Source organism: Pholcus phalangioides, unplaced genomic scaffold, assembly GCF_987345545.1.
Source record: "Pholcus phalangioides strain wild (caught in Gottingen) unplaced genomic scaffold, Ppha-v1.0 ptg000020l_1, whole genome shotgun sequence".
Taxonomy (NCBI): Eukaryota; Metazoa; Arthropoda; class Arachnida; order Araneae; family Pholcidae; genus Pholcus; species Pholcus phalangioides.
This window is the reverse complement of record NW_028301613.1, coordinates 14,405,071-14,426,131: the sequence shown is the minus strand read 5'-3', so window position 1 is coordinate 14,426,131 and position 21,061 is coordinate 14,405,071. Positions and strand designations below refer to the sequence as shown.

General features: G+C 37.7%; 1 protein-coding gene across 1 annotated transcript in view; it reads left to right on the top strand.

The window, feature by feature from the left end:
• The window catches only part of LOC149071055 (putative aconitate hydratase, mitochondrial), a 28,654-nt gene extending 8,567 nt beyond the window's left edge, over positions 1–20,087 (top strand). The window contains exons 7-22 of the mRNA XM_089248676.1: positions 144–236; positions 2,610–2,679; positions 4,215–4,355; positions 4,471–4,569; positions 5,193–5,297; positions 10,349–10,443; positions 13,661–13,766; positions 13,853–14,010; positions 14,104–14,177; positions 14,352–14,536; positions 14,628–14,833; positions 16,145–16,242; positions 16,752–16,845; positions 17,469–17,601; positions 17,722–17,843; positions 19,697–20,087. Coding sequence (XP_089104802.1) covers positions 144–236; positions 2,610–2,679; positions 4,215–4,355; positions 4,471–4,569; positions 5,193–5,297; positions 10,349–10,443; positions 13,661–13,766; positions 13,853–14,010; positions 14,104–14,177; positions 14,352–14,536; positions 14,628–14,833; positions 16,145–16,242; positions 16,752–16,845; positions 17,469–17,601; positions 17,722–17,843; positions 19,697–19,831 — 1,914 coding nt within the window. The 3' untranslated portion in view covers positions 19,832–20,087. The remainder of the gene's footprint in view (positions 1–143; positions 237–2,609; positions 2,680–4,214; positions 4,356–4,470; positions 4,570–5,192; positions 5,298–10,348; positions 10,444–13,660; positions 13,767–13,852; positions 14,011–14,103; positions 14,178–14,351; positions 14,537–14,627; positions 14,834–16,144; positions 16,243–16,751; positions 16,846–17,468; positions 17,602–17,721; positions 17,844–19,696) is intronic.
• Positions 20,088–21,061: the final 974 nt, after the last annotated feature.

Here is a 21,061-nt window from a genome sequence, read left to right as displayed (position 1 = left end):
GCTTCTTTCGTCTGACAAGAAAAGGTCAAGGAAAATCACAGAATTTTACTTTGGGCATGTGTTTAGACACTCTGGCATAGCATTTATGTGATGCAAACTCGTTTTTGCTATCCAATTTGTGATGATGACTTCTCTTCCAACAGGACATAAACAAGGAAGTTTACAGTTTTCTGCAGACAGCTGGGGCCAAGTATGGAGTGGGGTTCTGGAAGCCAGGTAGTGGTATTATCCATCAGGTGAGTCAACCTTGTTCTAATTCGGGATATTTCATAGTTACCACTTTTATGTCATACAGTATTTTAGTGATATTTGCCGCCTGGCAGTTCAGTGGTTAAAGAGCTAGCTTCTGACTGTGCAGGTCTAGGTTCAAATCCCGGGTCGGGCATGGATGTCTACTAACACTAACAAATTCCCTGGACAGATCGTAACAATCTCTTGGGAATACGTGCTGATCATGTTATTATTATTATTTTTGAACTTGCGCATTAGCTTCACAAGAGCTGTGTAGTGTTGCAATTTCCTTTAGTTTCACTGTTTCTTATTATGTATGATTATAAGAAAAATCATCAGCCATAAAATGGCTGGTGTTCTTAATGTCTGCAGATATAAAGGACATGATAATTATTACATGAGCAAAATGTCTGCCAGACAAAAATTAAATCTGAAATGTTCATGCAGTACAAGTGGGGCTTTGCATGAAGTCTTTGCATGCCTTGTATAATGCTGCTTACACATGTGCTCTCTACATGATCTGATGTGAGAAAAATACAGTAGTCTCAATAATCAGAGGCGAGAAAGACCTCAGATTATCGAAAAACTTGAATCATCCAAAAAAACAATGAAAAATGCTTTGAATGTTGGTTTTACTTTAAAAAGAAAGACAAGCAAAAGCAGTCATAGTATACTTACCATAGTTTTAATTCTTGAATAAGATGTAGATGCCGTAGATGTATTTAGAAAAATGTAGAATGTGAAAACGGAGAGAAAATGAGAGAGTGAGAAGAGTTGGGGATGGTAAATGATGCATAGCTTTCACCTGCCTTTCCAATGATTTTACGTTAACAATCAGAGGGACAATGCTATTGTCCACCATTGTGAAAATGGTTAAAGTTGCTCTTTTTTCTCAGCTCTTTCTCTCCACTCGAAAGTTAAAATGGTCTACTGCCATTTAAGGGAGCCTAAATATTTTATTACACCCATTATTAGGGCTGGGAGCTGCCTAGTCCCTTGAATTTCTTTAATTCTGAAATTGTTTTCTCACTGAACATGAATTTTTCATTAATTCTGAGAGAAATTATTTTTCATCAAATGTGAATTTCCATGCCATTGCTCCCTTAAAATATCAAATTCCCCCCTCCCCTTTTAAGTCATATTGTCCTAATATGACTTAGATATGGTCCAATATTGTCGCAATATGGCTTTTTTATTATTGGCTCTAGGCAGTAATAAAACATTTTCTATTCTTATGCTCTTCGATTGAATGGAGGAGATAACACGTGTATAATGACATTTATGTAAAAGAGTACTGTGCATATCTTTTTATACGAATAAATACACTATTTAAGTAGAATACAGTCTGACCCTGATTTCATACCACGATCCGAATTGAGTTTTAGCGTAAATAACAAATTAGGCATTGTATCGGATCATGATTAAACTTGTTTCGATACCTATATAGAAGATTTGTTCACTAAAAATTTGTGATGCTATGTAGGGTTCAACTATATATGGTCTTGCTTGGAAGGTGGAGTTCCTGTGAATTTCAAATAGTATCAGAATACGTTCTGATTTACTGTTCCTTCCTGTGTGTTTGCATGAATTCGAGAAAGACCTACATTGATATTGCTTAAACAGGTACAGCGTGCCTAAAGTTCGGCACTCTGTGTATATTTTGCAAACAAACATATCCTTTATCTTTATGTCCTTATGTCCTTTATCTTTTCATATGGATAAATACACTAAGTAAAATACAGTCAGACCCCGACTTCACACAACAATCTGAATCAAGAATTTTGGCACAAATAACAAATTTCGCATTGCCTCGGGTCGTGATTAAACTTGTTTCAATTCCTATGTAAAGATTTGTTCACTAAAAATTTGTGATGCTAAGCAGGGTTCGGCTGTATATGGTCTTGCTTGGAAGGTGGAGTTCCTGTGAATTTCAAGTAGTTTCAGAATGCGTTCTGATTTACCGTTCCTTCCTGTGTGCTTGCACAAATTCAAGAAAGACCTACATTGATATTGCATAAACAGGTACAGCGTGCCTAAAGTTTGGCACTCTGTGTATATTTTGCAAACAAACATAAGCAGTGGTTTGTCCAGAATTTTTGTTAGGGTTCTGTTTTTGTGAAAATTTCCACTTAATGGGATTAACAAAATTGTGTGGGAAGCGAAATTGGACCAGAATTTTATGAAGAGTCCGTTTGTCATATCTGAAGTTTTATGAAAGGTCCTGGAAACAGACCCAAATTTTGGCTGGACAGACCCCTGGAAAGGGATTTTGATTTTACATAAACTCACTAATAAAAATACAATTTGAATAAAATTTTTACTAAATACTTAATCATGAAATACTTAAAAAAACACACAATTTTTGTTGTATGTTGCAGATAGTGTTGGAGAACTATGCTTTTCCTGGAGTTCTTCTCATCGGTACTGACAGTCATACGCCAAATGGAGGTAAAATCGCTCATATTCATAGTTTCCCATATCAGTGGTGTTATCTTGTGTAAGACACTCACCACTGATTCATATTTTGCAAAAAAATAATTTTAAACTGCTAAATAGGCCTGATATTGCATGATCACCTGTGATAAAGGGGAAGAAGATGCATTTGGGAATCGCCACTCAGCGCATGCTCTGAATGTTTTAATGTCAACCCATGAATTCCCAAAATGTTTTGAATTGTTCTGCAATAAGCCCTCAATTGACTGCAAATGTCCTGGGTAAAAATGTCCATAACAGCATTTTCTACGCAGAAGAGTGTTAGCAGAACAATCTCGGTTAGAATTCTATATATATAACAATGTTTGGCACATTCTGCTTTGGGAATGTTAACAAACCATTGTTGACAAATATACTATTACTACTACTACTAAACCAGACATGCACCTCGTCCATATTCTTCTGTGGAACCTCTAACGAATTAGTACATGTTGGAATGTACGTGTAGTGAAACCTGGCGTGAAGTTTGTTTCTGTGTAACGCTTGTTATGTGTAGTGCTGCCATCTGCCACCAATTTTTCTAACTATGAGTGAAGTGTAATGATTTATCGTTGTAGGCCTGTTGCTCTCTGTGGCGAGACTTTTTAGTAGGGAGATCGGCTCGCATTTGCGCCTCAAAGTTGTATTATTAACTACAGTACCACAAAAAGTTGTACTATACCTCATAAACATTCATCTCAAGAATTTACAATAAATTGGTGAATATACTACTTCACCAAACACCAACTCTAGCCATATCGCTAGATTGCAATTTAATGCCATTAGTGAGATGGGTTGGAAGTGAAGGCGCTGTCTATCGGTGGCCGCCTCGAGTTCGTTAGGGAAAATATCTATATCCTCCCTTGGGTTCGAACCCAGGACCCTGACAACAACCTTCACGATGGCAGACGATCGTCTTACCACCATGCCACTCGGGCACTGGTGAATATACTGTCATCTGTCTTTCATATTGTTAGTGAGTGGCTGGTGCCTGAATTTTTTTTTTGTTTTGTAAGTATTATGTTTGAGGGTCTGCCTCATTTTCATGGGGAAACTCATTTAAATGAAAGACTCTCCCCATACCCCCAACTCACATTTTTTAGTTTTGAAGTTAAATAACTACAGAAAACCTACTTCAGCTGACCATCGCTATGCTACCTGTAGGGATCAAAACCTCCTATGGTGACAAACGTACAGAAAATTTTTTTCAACAAAAAGAGGGAAATTATATATAATGTCATCTTCAGTGCCATAACTAGGCAGATGAACCTGCACGTGTCCCACTTGGAAGGGGGGGCGTAAATGGGCTGGAAGAGGTCTAAATGCAAATTCTTGCACAGGAATGTCTAGTTTCGGCACTGGTCACCCTCGTAAAATCTGTTATGTAGGCCTATCAAAATAACTTGTTAATCAGTTTGATGAAAAAAGACTGTCTTGGGCAAATTTCTGAAAAAAATATTTATTTTTTCTTAGTTTTCAGAAGCATTTGACTTTTTTTTGTTGTTCTCCAGGTGGCTTAGGTGGACTTTGCATCGGTGTTGGTGGAGCTGATGCCGTTGATGTCATGGCAGATCTTCCATGGGAACTCAAGTGTCCCAATGTCATCGGTGTCAAATTGACAGGAAAATTGCAGGGATGGGCATCTGCTAAAGGTAAGTGGTCTTCAATTCCGGGAGGGGTGGGGTAATTAGTATTCATCAATCAAATATAATGTTCATCTTCATCACGTTTCTGGATTTCAACGAATATTCTGTTTGGATATTGCAGATGTCATCCTGAAGGTTGCCGGAATATTGACAGTCAAAGGAGGTACTGGGGCCATTGTAGAATATTTTGGACCAGGCGTTGATTCCGTTTCATGCACAGGTATGAAAAAAAATGTTTGATATTTCAATCTAATCTGTCTTTCAGAAAATTTATGAAATTTCGATGTCATATCAACAAATTCATTAAGATACAGTTGGACCTCTGTAACTATATATTGTGTAATACGATAAATGTTTTATATATATATGTATATATAAATTTTCTTATAGTAGAAAGCAGTCAGGTAAGCTCATATAACGTTTTAACATATAAAATTTATAACAGAATGTCTATTCTCAGTCTGAAATCCCTAATGAAATGTTCTTAATGCTCTTAAAGTTAATGCTAAATTTTTTACTTTGTTTTCTTGTTCACTGCATAATGCATGTAGTAAGTGAATGGTGAAGTTTAAATTTCTATATTTAGAGGCTCCCAAGTATGGGCGTGTGTACAATTTATTCTGTATTTGTTACGGTGAAATGCTCTGCCATTTGAAAATTGATGTCTGATTGCATTTATATTTGTCATAGAAATTTACATGGGGAAAAAAACCTTTATCATCTTGCATAATATAGTCGAAAAGCTGCTTTTTGAGTTAAATTATTTTGCATTGTAATACATTTCATGTTGCACACATAACCTTCAGCAATATCATGTATATATTTTTTATTGTTGCTGATCAGGTATGGGCACAATCTGCAACATGGGTGCAGAAATAGGAGCTACAACATCAGTCTTCCCTTACAACAAAAGAATGAGAGATTATTTAGTTGCAACAAAGCGTGAAGGTATGTCTTTTTAGAATCTGTCGATTTTATTTTGTTTATTCTCGTTAATATTTTGGCCAAAAGCTCATGATTACGTTTTGAATTACTTGTAGTTTAAAAGACTACAGAGTGGGGTCTCAATAATCGTGGGTGAATGAGACACAGACCACCTTCTATTATCCCAAAAGTGATAGAAAATGGCTTTCCAAGTAGGTGGATGGGGAGGTGTCCTACTCCTATTTTGTCCTTAATTCAGCTACCAAGACCCATGTAGTTAAAGGAGGCTGACTAAGGCCCAAGGGAGCCAGATTTTTTTTTTCTGTTCCATAAATTTACTGCAGAGGGACTTTGTATTCTACCAGAGCCCTGTTAGGGGCATTGTGCTGGACTTGCGTCCTGAAAATCCAGGTTCGAACCCTGTTGTTGGCACAGTGGTGGTTGGCTGAAGTTCATTTTCGAGCTTTGAGGTGCAAATGTGTGAGCTAGTCTCCCATTTGAAAAAGTCTCTATGCAGAGAGCAGGCAGACCTACAACATGATACTGTCATAACATGAAAATTCCAACATTTCCATCTTTACTTCAGAAAATGGAAAACAGATGGCAGCATGAACATGAAACAAGCGCAACTCGACAACATAAATACATTTTGGACCACACATACACTCAAAACATGCATTCCAGCATGTGCAGATTCATTAGAAATTCAGTAGTGGAATGTGTATGGTTAAGTAGTGGTAGTAGTTGCAGGGCTCGGCACGGGTCACTTTTTCCCCTAAAAGTCACTTTTTTAGAAGCTGGTCACTTTTATTACCTATTTTCGGGCCCAGGTCACTTTTTCCACTTTTTTTAGCAAAAAAACCTCGGTCTCGCGCGCTTTTCGGCTGTCAGTGTTTTTCTTTTCTTCGAGGAGGAACTTTACCGGTTCAAGGTCGCTAATTTTCTCCCTCCCTTCATTGAACTACGATCGTACAAGGAACCCCTATATATATATGAAGGCGTCTTTATCTTCCCGGGAGCATACCGTGTGACGTCAGCATAACTTGATTTCAAGGCGCTTGGAAAGAAAGCTCTTTATAGTTAAGAGTCGTCATTTTATGGAAAAGCCGGTCGGAAAAAAATAGCGTAAAAGGCGTATTTACAACAAAGAATTTTTTCCCCTCCTCTACTACCATTCTTTCTTATTTCCCCACTCGTTCTTTCATTTTCATCTTATTTTAAAATTGATCCTTTATTTTATTTGTTTTAAAAAGTTTTAGTCCTAAGGGCCGAATTCCTTTCTTGGAGCATCGAGCAAGTTACATTTGTTGTTTGTTCTATCGTTACTTTCATTAATTTTTTTAAATATTTGAAATGACGATTTAAAGGCTCATTTACATTGAGCGAGTTTATAAAGAGAGCCCGTGCAGAAACTAACTTACGCGCAGCGGGAGAATACCAAAGCGCGCATATTAAAGATGCGTACTATTAATACGTATTAAGCGTATTATTAGTACGCTTTGGAGAATACTCTTGTAGTTGGCCAACGTTAAAGAAGCTCGCAAGTATTTTGAATTTACTTACAATAAAATAAAATATCATCCGACTGAAAATCGCGATCTATCTAGAAATAAAATTCGTACTATTTTTCTAACTGGATTTAAATCTCAGCAAGAAACCGTAGCCCCAGATATGATCGAAAGGAGAACTATTTATGATAAGATCACAGAATCCTGCAATTCAACGTTTATGGAAGGAGGACGTCACTCTCTGCTACCATACGAAGGTTTTTAACAACTAGCTGTTGCGAAGATATATTTTGGAAAGAGAGAAAATTTCAGCTGCCCCTGCTGGGAATCGAACCCACGTCCTTTCACTTTCCGGTTGAATTTTCTCTTTCCAAAATATATCTTCGCAACAGCCAGTTGTTAAAAACCTTCGGATTCAACGTTTAGTTTAACCAAATCAGATGAAAATTGGTCATCAGGCTGATGAAAACTCAGTTAACGGGCATGCGAGCCGTACATAGAGGCGGATTTAACGGTGGGCACACCGACCGCGCCTTTGGCCCCTACTTTATACTTTTTTCCTAATTTAAGGGGCGTAATATTAATTTTTTTTTAAGCCCGGGCCGTCATCAACTGACCTTTATCCGCTTCTGGTCGTAACTTAATTTAGAGCATCTTCACGATGCTGATTGTTGACTTAATATCGACATATTGCGCTCCATTCTCGGTGTTGTGTAAAAAAATCCCCTTTTCAGACCTCGGAAGTTATTACAACGTTTTTGTGTCGAGTCGCTGTTATGACCGCAATAGGAGAGGGCGGGGTCTGGTTCCACGGGTGTTGAACGAGGAAGGGTGCCGAGTTTACTCTTTTTTCCGTTATTAAAAATGGATACCGGCCCCGGGCGATAGTAAATTTTCGTACGTACTTGTGGCCCGGGTTGCTACATACCGTGATCAAATCCAAAACTGGGGGGGGGGGGCAATGCCTCGAATGGAATTTTTGATGGAATGGTATATTTAAGAAAAGGAAATAAATTCCTTTGCAAAATTATCGAATTTCACAGTCAAGGGGCAGTAAAATTACATTTCCCCTCCAGAAAAAATATCGTATTACGGCCATAGTAAATCGAGTGCCCCGGGTGGGGGCGAATTCACTGTTTTTGTTCTTTGAAAATTACGGGAGGAGTCCGAGCTAACGTGGCGACTATATTCGCGCTAAAATAGGTAGTCCTGACAGCAGCATCCATAAACTCTATCAACCGCATTTATAAACCTCGTATGTCGTTGATTCGATTTTTGTGTTCATTTTATCCTAATTTTCCGTATTTCCCGATATATTTCTATCGATTTTCGCATATTGCCGCATATTTGGTTGATTCATGTTATAAATTATATATTTTTTTGTAATTTTATGTTCCTTTGTCAGCCATCTTGAATTGACCGCCGCAAAAACGGCGATTGGTTGGCGCGGAAAAAAGTCGCCACGTTGGTGCTTACAAGGTTCGTGGGAAATTTACCGGGGAAGACCGCGGAGTCTTTTTCTGTTAAAAATTACGGGGGGGGGGGGGCAAAATTATATTGTTTCTGGGTAAAGTAGTAAATGTTGTTTTTGCAGGGGTGTATGTTGTGTGTAAAAAAAAAGGAAAATATATATTTACAAATTTTTCTCTCAAAAACCAAACAATTTCAAAACTGATTTGTTTTTTCCCTCACCCAAGGGCAGTATTATTTTGGAACCTCCTCCGCCTGTAAAAGAGTAGACCCACGCACCCTTCCCAGTCCAGCCATAGGTGCAGATAGACTTGAAGGTCTTAGAGGTGCGGCAGATGACAATTGATATACATCATGTATACATCAGTAGGCTCTGCCATTGACGTTGGGGGGGAGGATGGATTGCCCTCCCTCAACGTATAAGGGGCCGTTCAAGTATTACGTAAGCAAATTTTTAGCCATTTTTGACCCCCTCCCTCCCCCCCATTGTCAGCAAAATTTCGTCATCAGCTCTGCCCCTCTGAATCCTAACTCATATTTTCATAAAGGGTAGTTGATGACATAAGCATTATCGAAACCCCCCTTCCCCCTTGTCATCAAAAGTCAGCAAGTCATAAACCCCCCCCCCCTCCATCGATGATGACGTAATACTTGAATGGCCCCTAACAATTAAAATAATTTAGTTAATTTAATAATTTAAATAATTTATTTAATTCAGTAGTTTAAGTAATATTTTAATTTAATAATTTAAAATAATATTGTTAAAAATGTAATTTTAGTTTTTTTTAAAATCAATCATTATAGTAAATTTCTTAATTTGTTGGAAGATATTATACAAACCTAATTATGTAAATCAATTTATACTAGTTAAAAAAAGTTTACATTTTGTATACTATCATTCATAGCATAACATAATGAAAAATTCACTAGAATGTAGATGGGACAAATTCTCTCATCAAATTTTGTGTTATTTCATTTTTTTTTCCTCCTTTGAATGTGAAAATTTTTCCCGTTTTGAAGTTTTTCCTGCTTAAATTGATTTTAAGATGGGTTGTGGATAGCAATATGGGCCATTCAAGTATTATATAAGCAAATTTTTAGCCATTTTTGACCCCCCCCCCCCTTGTCAGCAAAATTTCGTCATCAGCTCTGCCCCCCCCCCCCCCCGAATCCTAACTCATATTTTCATAAAGGGTGGTTGATGACGTAAGCGTTATTCAGCCTCCCCTCTTGTCATCAAAAGTCAGCAAATCGGAAACCCCCCTCCCCCCATCTATGATGACGTAATACTTGAACGGCCCCTATGGGGGGGGGGGGAAAGGCATTACTACTGTTACTTAGAAAGGATGTAATGTTACTCTCTCACACATAGTTGTTGTAAATTTGATAAGTTATTCAAAACTTTTCTGGTTAGCAGAATGCATTCGAGTTTGATTTATTTCACACTACTATATGTAAAAAAAGCAATTTCGATGAGCTCCATTGAAATACAAAGTTTAGTGAAAACTAAATTCAATTTCAATTCATTCAATTTGGTAATAATCAAAATTCATTGTCCATTTGGTCTCTTTCTAAAATTATTTTGGTCACTATTGGGTCACTTTTTAAACATTTTGGTCACTATTTGGTCACTTTTTTAAATATTTTGGTCACTATTTTCACTAGTTTTGAGGCCATGATCCGTGCTGAGCCCTGTAGTTGTCTTGGGATCTAGACCACCATCCAACTGAAATTACTTGCGTTCTTGAGGAAAGTGCAACAAAATGAAACAAAACTCATGCCCGGAGGTTGAAAAATTAAAGCATTATTACAAAAAATTAAAGCGATTATACAGAACCTTCAGTTATAGAAACTATCTTTATTTTGCGTGATTTGGTTAGAATTAAATAAATTTTCAAGTTTGCCTGAGGACCATTTGTCCTCCCTTTGGTGGTTCTCGTCTTGACTGTGTATGTTTCGTGACACATATGCTACTTGGTGGGGGGACATTTAGAACAACAATTTTTGAACAGAGAAAGCTAGATTTTTTTTTGCTTGGAAATGTCTGTTTTTCCGCCCTACATCCAGCTATTGTATATACTCGTGTCTATATTACAGGAATAGCTGGACTTGCTGATGAGTTCAGAGGGCAGCTTCTCACATCAGATGATGGCTGTCAGTATGACAGAGTCATTGAAATCAATCTGGACGAGGTAATGATAAAATTTGTGTTAAAAATATTTGTCCTCTTGACCTGCATTTCGATATTAAAATTTATTTATATCGATAAGAATATTTCTATTGCCATAAAATGATGGCATTAATAACTTCCCTTGAATTAGTTCAACACTTTAGAAGTGTCTAATCTGCTTGGTGGATAGATCAAGGTATTTCTGAACTCGTTGTGTTCAACCCTATTTATAAGTATACCATGAAGCAGGGGGGTGCACAAACTTTTTGGTCTGCGGACCAAATTTGTGATATTGCTACTGCTTGAGAGCCAGAAACTGGTAAAAATAGGTTGCCCATATTTCTGTAATTTTAGTTGCCCTTACTTTTTTTAAAGAATGTCCCATTTTTCCTGTATTTTCAATTAAGCTTACTTTGATTTCCAGGATTGAAATTGTTTTCATAACTTATAAATTACAGTCGAATCCCATTGTAATGAACCCCAAGAGACTGGAGGTAAAAATTCCAGATTTTTACATTCTTCCAATGTGAACTTATCTGGGGCATTAGAATAGTTTTCGTTAAAATGAGGTTTTTTTGTTTTTTTTTGCTGTAACAGTATTCGTTAAAGCAGAAATTGACTATATTATAATAGTTATAACTGCAATTATCATAAATAGTTATACTGTAGAACCTTGATTATCTGGGCTAATGGTGGGGAAGTTGATCATGGATAACTTAAAAACATGGTTATCCTTTTCTTATCAGCCATTCTACACAGCTCTAAAATATACAATGAGAATGATACAAATTGGGAATAGTGCTGGTACAAGCCGATGTGTCATGCAGTCACACATCATGAAGTTACACCATACTTGTACCTTTCAGTTGTAAAAAAGACAATACATTTCACCACCTTTTATATATGAGAAACTTTTTCCTGCCATCACCTGTAATTTGTTGTAAATCTTCAAATGTCCATTGCCCCAGGGCGATAATTTGTTCAGTTCTTCTCTACATTCGTTCAGTTCTTATGTGTACATATGTGGGGGGGGGGGGCTGCTGTTTCAATGCATTGACATGAGACTTTACCTCTGAGAATGGGGGATATCTGTTTAAAAAAAAATCCAGCAGTTTTACAAAATAGAAATGTTTGTTTTCATTACCAACCTTCTTGAAATCATATGTAACCAAAAAGAACAACACAGATAGTAAAGAGCCAAACATGGAAACTAAAATTTTCATAGCATGGTTAATCCATGCCTGGATATTCAAGGTTCTACTGTAATAAAGTTCTCGCATGTTTGTCAAACATTTCTTCCATGAATTACATTTTAATTTATTGCGATTTACCTTGCATTTCATTTCCATCCATTGGCAATTTTTCATTGATGAATGACAACTTGGCTTACTTTTGACAACTCATTGATGTCCTGTATAGATTCCAATTTTTTGTATTTTTATAGAGGAAATATAGTTCAGCCTAGGTATAAATCATGTGTGTATTGATATTTCGGAACTTCTGTCAATTTGGATTCTACCAAAACACCTCTTGCAAGCCAGTGGTTGAGCACCCCTGCTGTTAGAGGCTTCACATTACTTTCCTGCATTTTTTACTGTTTGTTAAAAATAGTAGGCATACTTGAGTTACATAAATGGTTATAGCATCAATAATTGTTGTTCAGTACTTGGTATCCCTCACCCCAAGGATTTATAGCACTGTGGAAGTATGATGAAGGAGGGAGGGGGGGGGGATTGATTCCATAAGTTTGCTGGCATGCTCTGTGAACTACTTAACTGGTTTTTGAAAGTTTGTGTAGTTGCTCCCATGAAGTTCTAAAATTTGCTTTCCCATACTCTAGCCTTTTAAGGAAGTGTGGGCGGGAACTTGGGCAGCTCTGGCATGGCTAGGTTATGATGCTGGGGTAAAATGATATAACAAAGTTGTCTCCAGACATCTGTGGAATAGCAAGGCTCCATTCTACTATTAGGGGCATATAAAAATTTCAAAATACTTTTTGAGCAGATGAAAGATGTAACATATAATGTCAGTTCGCTCAAAATATATATAATGAAACATCATACAGCTTTTTCGAGGATAAATGTCACTATCGTATCTGTTCTCAGTCCAACGACATGCGGTCATTCTAGCGAGCGGTCTGTGCTATGAGTGTTTCTTGACCTTTTTTAGCCCATGTCCCCTTTCAGGAAATATTTTGTCATTGCCCCCTTGTCTTATCCAGACCTCCCCACCTCATGATAAAGTGAGGCCCTTTCTATTTACATATGAATGTAAGCCAAATAAGAATTTTTAATGAACAAAAATCTTATAAACAAGTCTGATTCATACTCCCGAACCAGGTGTGAGTCTCTCTCGTTCAAAAGCTTAATTATACTAGAGTAATTGGTCCATCCTATGGAATATGAGATAATCCAACGAACCTATGCAATACATTGCCCCTCCTGACATATCACCTTGAATCCCGGCATAGCTTGGGCTAGAGTTCAATGAGCTTCTTGTAGGGTTGCTATGCAAGAGGATGTCTCAACATCATGGGTCCCTGTGCGAGGTGTTGTTCTGAGGGGGCTCATACATAGCTGGGAGTAGTAGTTTACATGCATGATTATGTACTCGCAAAGATTATAGCACCATATCTTATTGTGTGGGCCTCCTGTGTGCATGAAGTCCACGTGTCATGCCCAGTGGCCATTAGCTAGGCCCATAAATTCTATGGGCAGCTCTGCTGGGTTCTGTAACTACTTGTCACGTTTTTGCTCACCTACACTTTGCTTTGAAGCTTTCACCTGTGGTCTCCTTCAGATACCCCAGAACCATTGTTTGCCATAAGACATCTAGGTGCGTGATTCACACATCAAAATTCAATTTTCCATATTTCATTGAGGAGTGAAAATAATCATTTATACACACAAATTTTGGATTATTTTTTTGATATAGCTCTGTTTCACTCTGATAAAAAAAAAATACCTCTTAAAATTTTGGGGAGGAGTGAAATTACTTTTCAAAATTATATTTTTGGATAACACTGCCCCAGGACCGCAAAGGAACCATATGGCCCCAAGTTGAGAACCATTGCTATAACAGACCATTTCTTTCCATCTTCCTTCAATTTTTTTTTCCACTGAACAAATTGCTATATCAGCCTCAAAACAGCTGTATGGTGTTCTGTTCTATTATTGGCTTGCTTTTTTAAAAGCCTTTACTTGCTTGATCAATAACCCCTCCCCCCCCCCCTTTTGCAGCTGGAGCCCCATGTGAATGGTCCTTTCACACCAGATCTGGCTCATCCTATAACTCAGTTGGGAAAGCACGCCAAGGAAAATGACTGGCCATTGGACATCAGAGTAGGTAGGTAAAAGTGTTTTTGAAGCTTCTGTTATGATAAAAATTTCTGAATTGATCATCTGTTACTCTGGATGCTTTTTCTATTATAGGCTTAATCGGCAGTTGCACAAACAGCAGTTATGAAGACATGGCAAGATCTGCATCAATAATCCAGCAGGCACTCGATCATGGGATAAAAGCTAAATCCAAGTTCACTGTGACTCCCGGTTCCGAACAAATCAGAGCAACCATAGAGAGAGATGGCTTCGTGAGTAGTGTTATATGATCGATTTTATTTTAGTTGTCCATTGTTTATTTTTCATTTTTGTTGATGACAGAGATTCTTTTTTTCTTTTTGCAGGCAGAAACCATGAGGAAATTTGGCGGTGTTGTGTTGGCTAATGCATGCGGGCCATGCATTGGTCAGTGGGATAGGTAAGGATATGAATTATCTAAATTTATGTAAGATTGGTATTTAGGAATGGGTTATCATCTTGTTGAGAGAAATTTGTAGTACACAAAAGTCTTGTTTTTATCCTGTGCTGTTATGCGGTACTTAATTGATTCAAGAATATGTTTTTATTTTCTTCCATACTTCTCATTGTCAAGGAAAGACGTGAAAAAGGGTGAGAAGAACACGATCGTCTCTTCATACAATAGGAACTTCACAGGCAGGAATGATGCCAATCCAGCTACTCATGCTTTCGTGACTTCTCCTGAGCTTGTAACAGCGCTGTCGATTGCTGGTTCTTTGGATTTCAATCCTATCACAGATGAATTGGTTGGCTCGAAAGGCTAGTAAACTTTTTTTTTTGTCTTTCTCGAAAATTGTCATGTGAGAAAAAAAGATTAATTTTATAATTTATTCCTGTTTTCTCTTCATAGGAGAAAAGTTCAAGTTGAAAGATCCTAATGGTGCTGAATTGCCGCCCAGGGGATTTGATCCAGGCGAAGACACTTATCAATCGCCCCCTCCCGATGGGACCGGTGTCAGTGTTGATGTTGATCCCAAGAGTCAGCGCTTGCAATTGCTGCAACCTTTCGACAGGTGGGATGGCAAAGATTTGGTCGATATGCAAATTCTGATCAAGGTATGACAGTCCACATATTTGTGCTTAGTTTACAGTATTTACAAAAAGCTGCTGTGGGGTGGTCACAGCGATGGACTCGCATTGAGAGGACCTGGGTTCAAACTCCACCATCACCTTAGTGATGGTCGGCAGGAGTTGGTTTTCTGTGGTTCCCAACTTTGAGGCGCAAATACAAGCCGATCTCCCCATTATAAAGTCTTGCTGCAGAGACCAACAGGCATACAAACAGCAAAAATATTCAATAGTTGCATTCATTCACTTCACTTCTTAAATATAGATGGAAGTGCTGAAAAATCAGACAATGCTAGATATCCCTGTAAGACCAAAAAAATTTAGAAAATACGGATGTTTGTTAAGTATTTCACCCACATGATCGTTCGAGCTTGGGCTTAAAGGGTTATGCATTCACACTGTTAGGTACATACACTTACAGCACAACTCACAAGATAGTAAATTACCCGTGACAATACATTTGAGTGGTGCTCTGGTTAAAAGAAAGAAAAACTATTTACGAACATCCAAAAGTGGGAATAAAATAGTGACGCTATCTATCTATAAAGCATCCACTGATAGTAGAGCTTACACTGCAAACTTTCCTGTGAAAATAAAAATTTTTCTCATTTGCATTGGGTGTCCTTGTGATTTCTTTCTACTTATAGCGACATGTATCCTCATGAAAATTAAACAGATATACTCCATAATGTTAACCTGTGTGTATCTGTTGTGCAGAATTCACCATTATGACAAGCTATAATTCTGGAATTTAATATTTTGAACTATTGATTGTTTGTGACTGCCCCCCCCCCTTCTCTGAGTATGTCACTCTCCGCTATCCATACAAAGATTTTTAATGGCTGGCTGATGTGAAGAGATATATTTTGTTGTAAAGAGAGAAAATTCAACTACCCCTGCGAGGAATTGAACCCACTTCCTTTCACTTTCCGGGTGAACGACCTAGACTACAGGGGCAACGGATATATCGATCTTTCCTTGGAGCTCGTGTGCACTGAACGGGACCGTACTTGGACGGACCTAACTCAGGCCAAAGCTCACAATTGCTGACAATGCCACCAGATGGCAACTTATCCAAGTATATCACTCTACGCTATCCATACAAAGGTTTTTAACAGTTGGCTGATGCAAAGGTAGGGCGTTCACCCGGAAAGTGAAAGGATGTGGGTTTGATTCCCCGCAGGGGCAGTTGAATTTTCTCTTTCCAAAATATATCTTTGCATCAGCCAGCTGTTAAAAATCTTTGTATGGTTCCCACTCTCCTAATCATCTAATTGTAGTTCTTTATTTGATTACTAGGTGAAAGGTAAATGTACGACCGATCACATCAGTGCCGCTGGTCCATGGCTCAAGTACAGAGGACATCTTGATAACATCTCTAACAACATGTTTATTGGGTGAGTGGTGTATGTATTTCATTAGTAATGCAGTAAAAACCTCTCTGTTGCTGACAGGACAAAAAAATTTATCTGTAAAAGAGGTGGTGACCATTAATATAATGTATAATATTTTTCTGTAAAAGCGCATGGCTGTTAAGAAGAGTGCCACTGTGTTACTAATTTCATTTCTACACAATTTCATTCTCTCGAACGAGGTCATAAAAAAATTAGTGTCACATACGGGAGAGAGACCAAAGCCTCTTTTTGCCTAAATGCTGTTTCTATAGTTTCCGACACATTATTGGGAGGTTTATAATTGTGAAGTTACAGGCCTCTATGTTTATGGTGACCGAGTGAGATCCTTTGCAGCTGCCTTAGAATGGCTCTAGAGACGGAGGGGGGGGGGGGGCTTTTGTATGATTAGCAAAGACGTTTTTCAAGCAGTTTCTTGTGTGAAATGTAATATGATGCAAGTTTATCAATAAAGACCTTCTTTCCACTTATGACATGATTTCATTCTCATTCAGGGCCATCAATTCAGAAAACGAAGAAGCCAACAAGATCAAGAATCAGTTGACTGGTGAATGGGGAACTGTTCCAGATACCGCAAGGCATTATAAAGTAAGAGCTTTCTTCCAATAATGATGAGGATTTTGTTTTTTGAAAATGACTGTGGTGCTATCTTACTCGAAAGAAGCAGAGATTTGAACACCCCCCCCCCCCCTCCTGTCAGCATAGTAGTGGCTGGCTGAAATTGGTTTTCTGGGTTCTCAATTTTTCAAAATGGTCTTTGTCTAACCTTAAAGTTGCCATTATAATCCCAAATAAGTTAATTCTTGGTTGGTTTCACTTTAATCACTAACTCTGTGTCCATCAAAACAAAATCAAAATGGGTGATAAAGAACTGGTGTTAGTGTTGGCTTATTTGTCTCCCAACCGACTGGTAAACATTGTGATTGCCGAATTCAACTCAATCATTGCCTGTGCCAAAGACAGTCCGCTACTCTTGGGGGCTGATGTCAACAGCCACGACACAGTGTTTGGCTACAAGGACATTAATAACTTTGGCGAAAGTGGGTGTTCAATGGAAGGAAAAGTTTGTGAACCTCTGCTTTAATGTTCATTCTTGTTTTCTCATTGAGTGAGAGGAAATTGTGTCTTTTAAAAGGATGCTTGTGATTTGTTTTAAACAATAACTGGAGTTCAGTTTGATATGTGTTTGCATTTACATTGTAATGTTTCAGGCTAATGGTGTGAAGTGGGTCGCTGTTGGTGATGAGAACTATGGTGAAGGCAGCAGTAGGGAACACGCTGCTTTGGAGCCACGTCACCTGGGAGGAAGAGCCATCATCGTGAAAAGCTTTGCAAGAATACATGGCAAGTCCTGATAAGATTTCTTTTGCTGCATACATTCAAGTTGTGAATCAGTTTCAATTTTTCAGTTAATGTTGTTAATTTTTAACTTTGTCTTGAAATTCATTTCTTTTTTCCTCATAGAAACCAATCTCAAGAAACAGGGTCTTTTGCCACTCACCTTCCAGAATCCGAGTGATTATGACAAAATACAGACAACCGATAAGATCTCTCTCTTGGGTCTCAAAGATATAGCACCAGGAAAGGTAATTATCAGCTTCCTCTGTTAAATCAGCTACATTACACATTTTTATTCACAATAATCATTAAACGGTTTCCTTGAATCAGGCATCCCTTTGCAACGAACTATGCACCCCCAGACTCCTACTATATCCCAGTTTAGCAGACAAAAGGAGACACCACTTGAAATCAGGTTTTTCACAAAGAGGCATTTATTCGCTTCAAACAAAATGATCATCCTGTAACAATCAAAATTAGCTTTTATATATCTGTGAAGTCAATTGTAGAACATAGTCCACTTAATTCACATCAAAATTGATCTCATCTGAAAGCAGGGAGTTCACTTCTCACAGAGTAGTAGATATTCCTCGAACAACAGCTTAAGAACACTGTTGTCACTTTCTTTCATGTCAAGACAATAGTTTAATTCAACAAATCGATATCAGTCGTCTGAATGAATGATCTTTCATTAAGAATGGTCTGTCAGGCGAGGCATGATTGTCTGAATCGATGAAAAATTTCCCATTCCATCTTGGCGTAATGATGATGTCAGTAAGGAGCATTTCCACATCAGGAAATACTCCTCGATCTCGCTGTGATCATTATTCAAGTATCCGTTGTTGCACAATGTTTCAGAAGGATCTCTATTAAAGTCTCAGACGAGAACATTAAACTCAATTCTACATTAAAGGTATGTACCTGCCGAGACATAAAAACACAAATTTCATTAGTCAATCATAACTATTGGGTTTAGACTCTGACCAATGGCCAAATGAAATTTAAATTGAAAAAAACTACAAGCGATTGTATATCAAACTGATGAAAAAATTTTATGGTACCGGAAACCAGATCTTCCTTTGCACACTAGAAACAAGCACAATCTCTGCACAAACTGGTCCCAAGAACATATGCTCAGTTTCTTGATGAAAACTATTACGTGATGGCAAATAGTTTAGCGGCAATCCACATAATCATATGAGACAAAAACAAATCAAATTCTCACAATTCTAAAATGGCAACAATAGGGGGACAAATTAGCCATGATCTCTCCATAGTTCATACATGATCACAGCAGCTGACAATTACATATTTCTCTACACATTATTTCAATTTATTTAAACAAATTATATAACTTCCATATTTTCCTGCCAGAGGGGTCTGTGGTTGTATCACACATTCTATGAGGAACAACTATGAAGGAATCTTCTTCCCTTGCTTTTTGCTTGATATGAAACAAACATGCAAAATGAAACACATAGTGGAATTTCTATGTATAAATGATTTTGATGGGATCCAAGGCAGTCATTGTTGTAAAGGCTTCACCATTACAGTTGGAATTTGATTTGATGTACACAATCACTATCTGTAGGAAATCTTTCAGAGAATAATATTGTTATATGTATGAGATAATTTGTTATATGCAAATTTCACTATGTTTCAGTTAGTGTTTAACCTACACTTTTAGCTGTAATGCTCAATTTGTGGCCTTGGGATTCAAAGTTTGAAATTCATTTTAGTCGCACTGGTCATTTTCTGCACATGATTGTTAATTAGACCAGGACCTATAATTTATTGCTGATTCCAAATGGCAGCAGTTTTTGTACTCACCAAGGGGTTGATTCGCTAACTCATCTGTTTGTGGGACTCTCTGCAGTAGCAATCTTTTCCGTGTTCATGTTGTTGCCATATCTGTCCTACTGCAGCGACAGGAAAGTTTCTAACAAGAACAAATCATGTGTATCAAACTCGCGATCCCCTCTGAACATTCTTCGGTACTTAAGGCGAGTATCTTATCGACCTGGGCAACCGCACCCTCAAAGTTTTAAAATAAAAGTCTCTTCTCTAAAATGTTGACCTTTCTCTTCTCTTTTCTCTGCAGCCTGTGACGTGTGAAATCAAGCACAAGGATGGCTCCAAGGACACGATTCAGTTGAACCACACCATGAACGAGGGACAAATCACATGGTTCAAGGCAGGAAGTGCGCTCAATCACATGGCCGACGTGAAGAAATGAAATCATTTTAGGAAGACTATTTTTTTTTAATTTTAAATTTTTAGGCAACTCTAGTACAATTTTACAATTTTATATTTATTGTAGACCATCGAAATTGTTATGTACATCTGCAGAAAACCGTTATTTGTGAATTTATGCAAATTAGAGTCTGAAAAGAGCTTCAGAAGGCTTTTTTTTGTTCTGTACATATGTGATTGCGAATCACACAGTAAAAAAAGAAAGTTCAGAATAAAATGTGATATAAACACTGAAAGAATAGATTGCGACTAATGAACTTACATATTTGAATCTCTGGCTATGGATATTACAGATATGAACCATTTCAACTAATGAAATAAGACGGAGCAGCAAGCTGACTTTGTGTGAATATAAGGTGCGTGTATACGAGTGACGAGCGTGCCGTTATATACGGAGAATGCAAAGGTTTCAATTATAATAAAAACGTTTATTGGACATGAGAAAGTACGACTGACTCTAGCCGAAATAAATGAACATCTGCCTCAAAGGGTGGGAAAAATAACATAGGTAATAATTGTGTAAGCGGTGCCATCTAGTAGCAATAGAGAAAAAGAATATAATATGAAATACTACAACTACATACACAAACAGTGAGATTCGAGCATTATTGAAATGTATCTGTCATTACCGTCACAGGTTGAACAAGGTATTTATTAGATTTTAAAGATTTCATAAAAGAAAATCTCTGGATATTAATGCCAAGTTGAACTTCAGAAAAAAGTTATTTGAACAGGAAATCGAACCAGACTTCTGTTGCATACTAGGCAAGTGCAGAAGGCGGATTTATGGTTTTGCCGCTATAGGCTGCAGCTCGCTTGGTGCCTGCTACCAGTAATTATGCCTCTCCTCCAAAGTCACTCTTATGGTCACTCGTATCAGGGTTCCCAGTGACCTGGAAAGTCAGGGAAATGGTCAAGGAAAGTCAGGGAAAATGTGAAATTTATTTAATTAAATAAATGTAAATATTTGTCAAAAGTCAGAGAAAATTCTAAATACTTAGGAAAAGTCAGGGAAAATCAGGAGGAGAAAAAAATCAAAGGATAAATCTACATTCAAGTGATTTGTTTTTACTTTTTTTCCATGGAAGATTATTTTTCAGATCCCCAGGGGGAGGAAAAAAATCCTTATCAGAATTTTCCTCCAGATCCCCTACTGACAGAAATGTGTTATCAGTTGAAGGGTGGGATTTTACATACTCGAAAACAATATTGG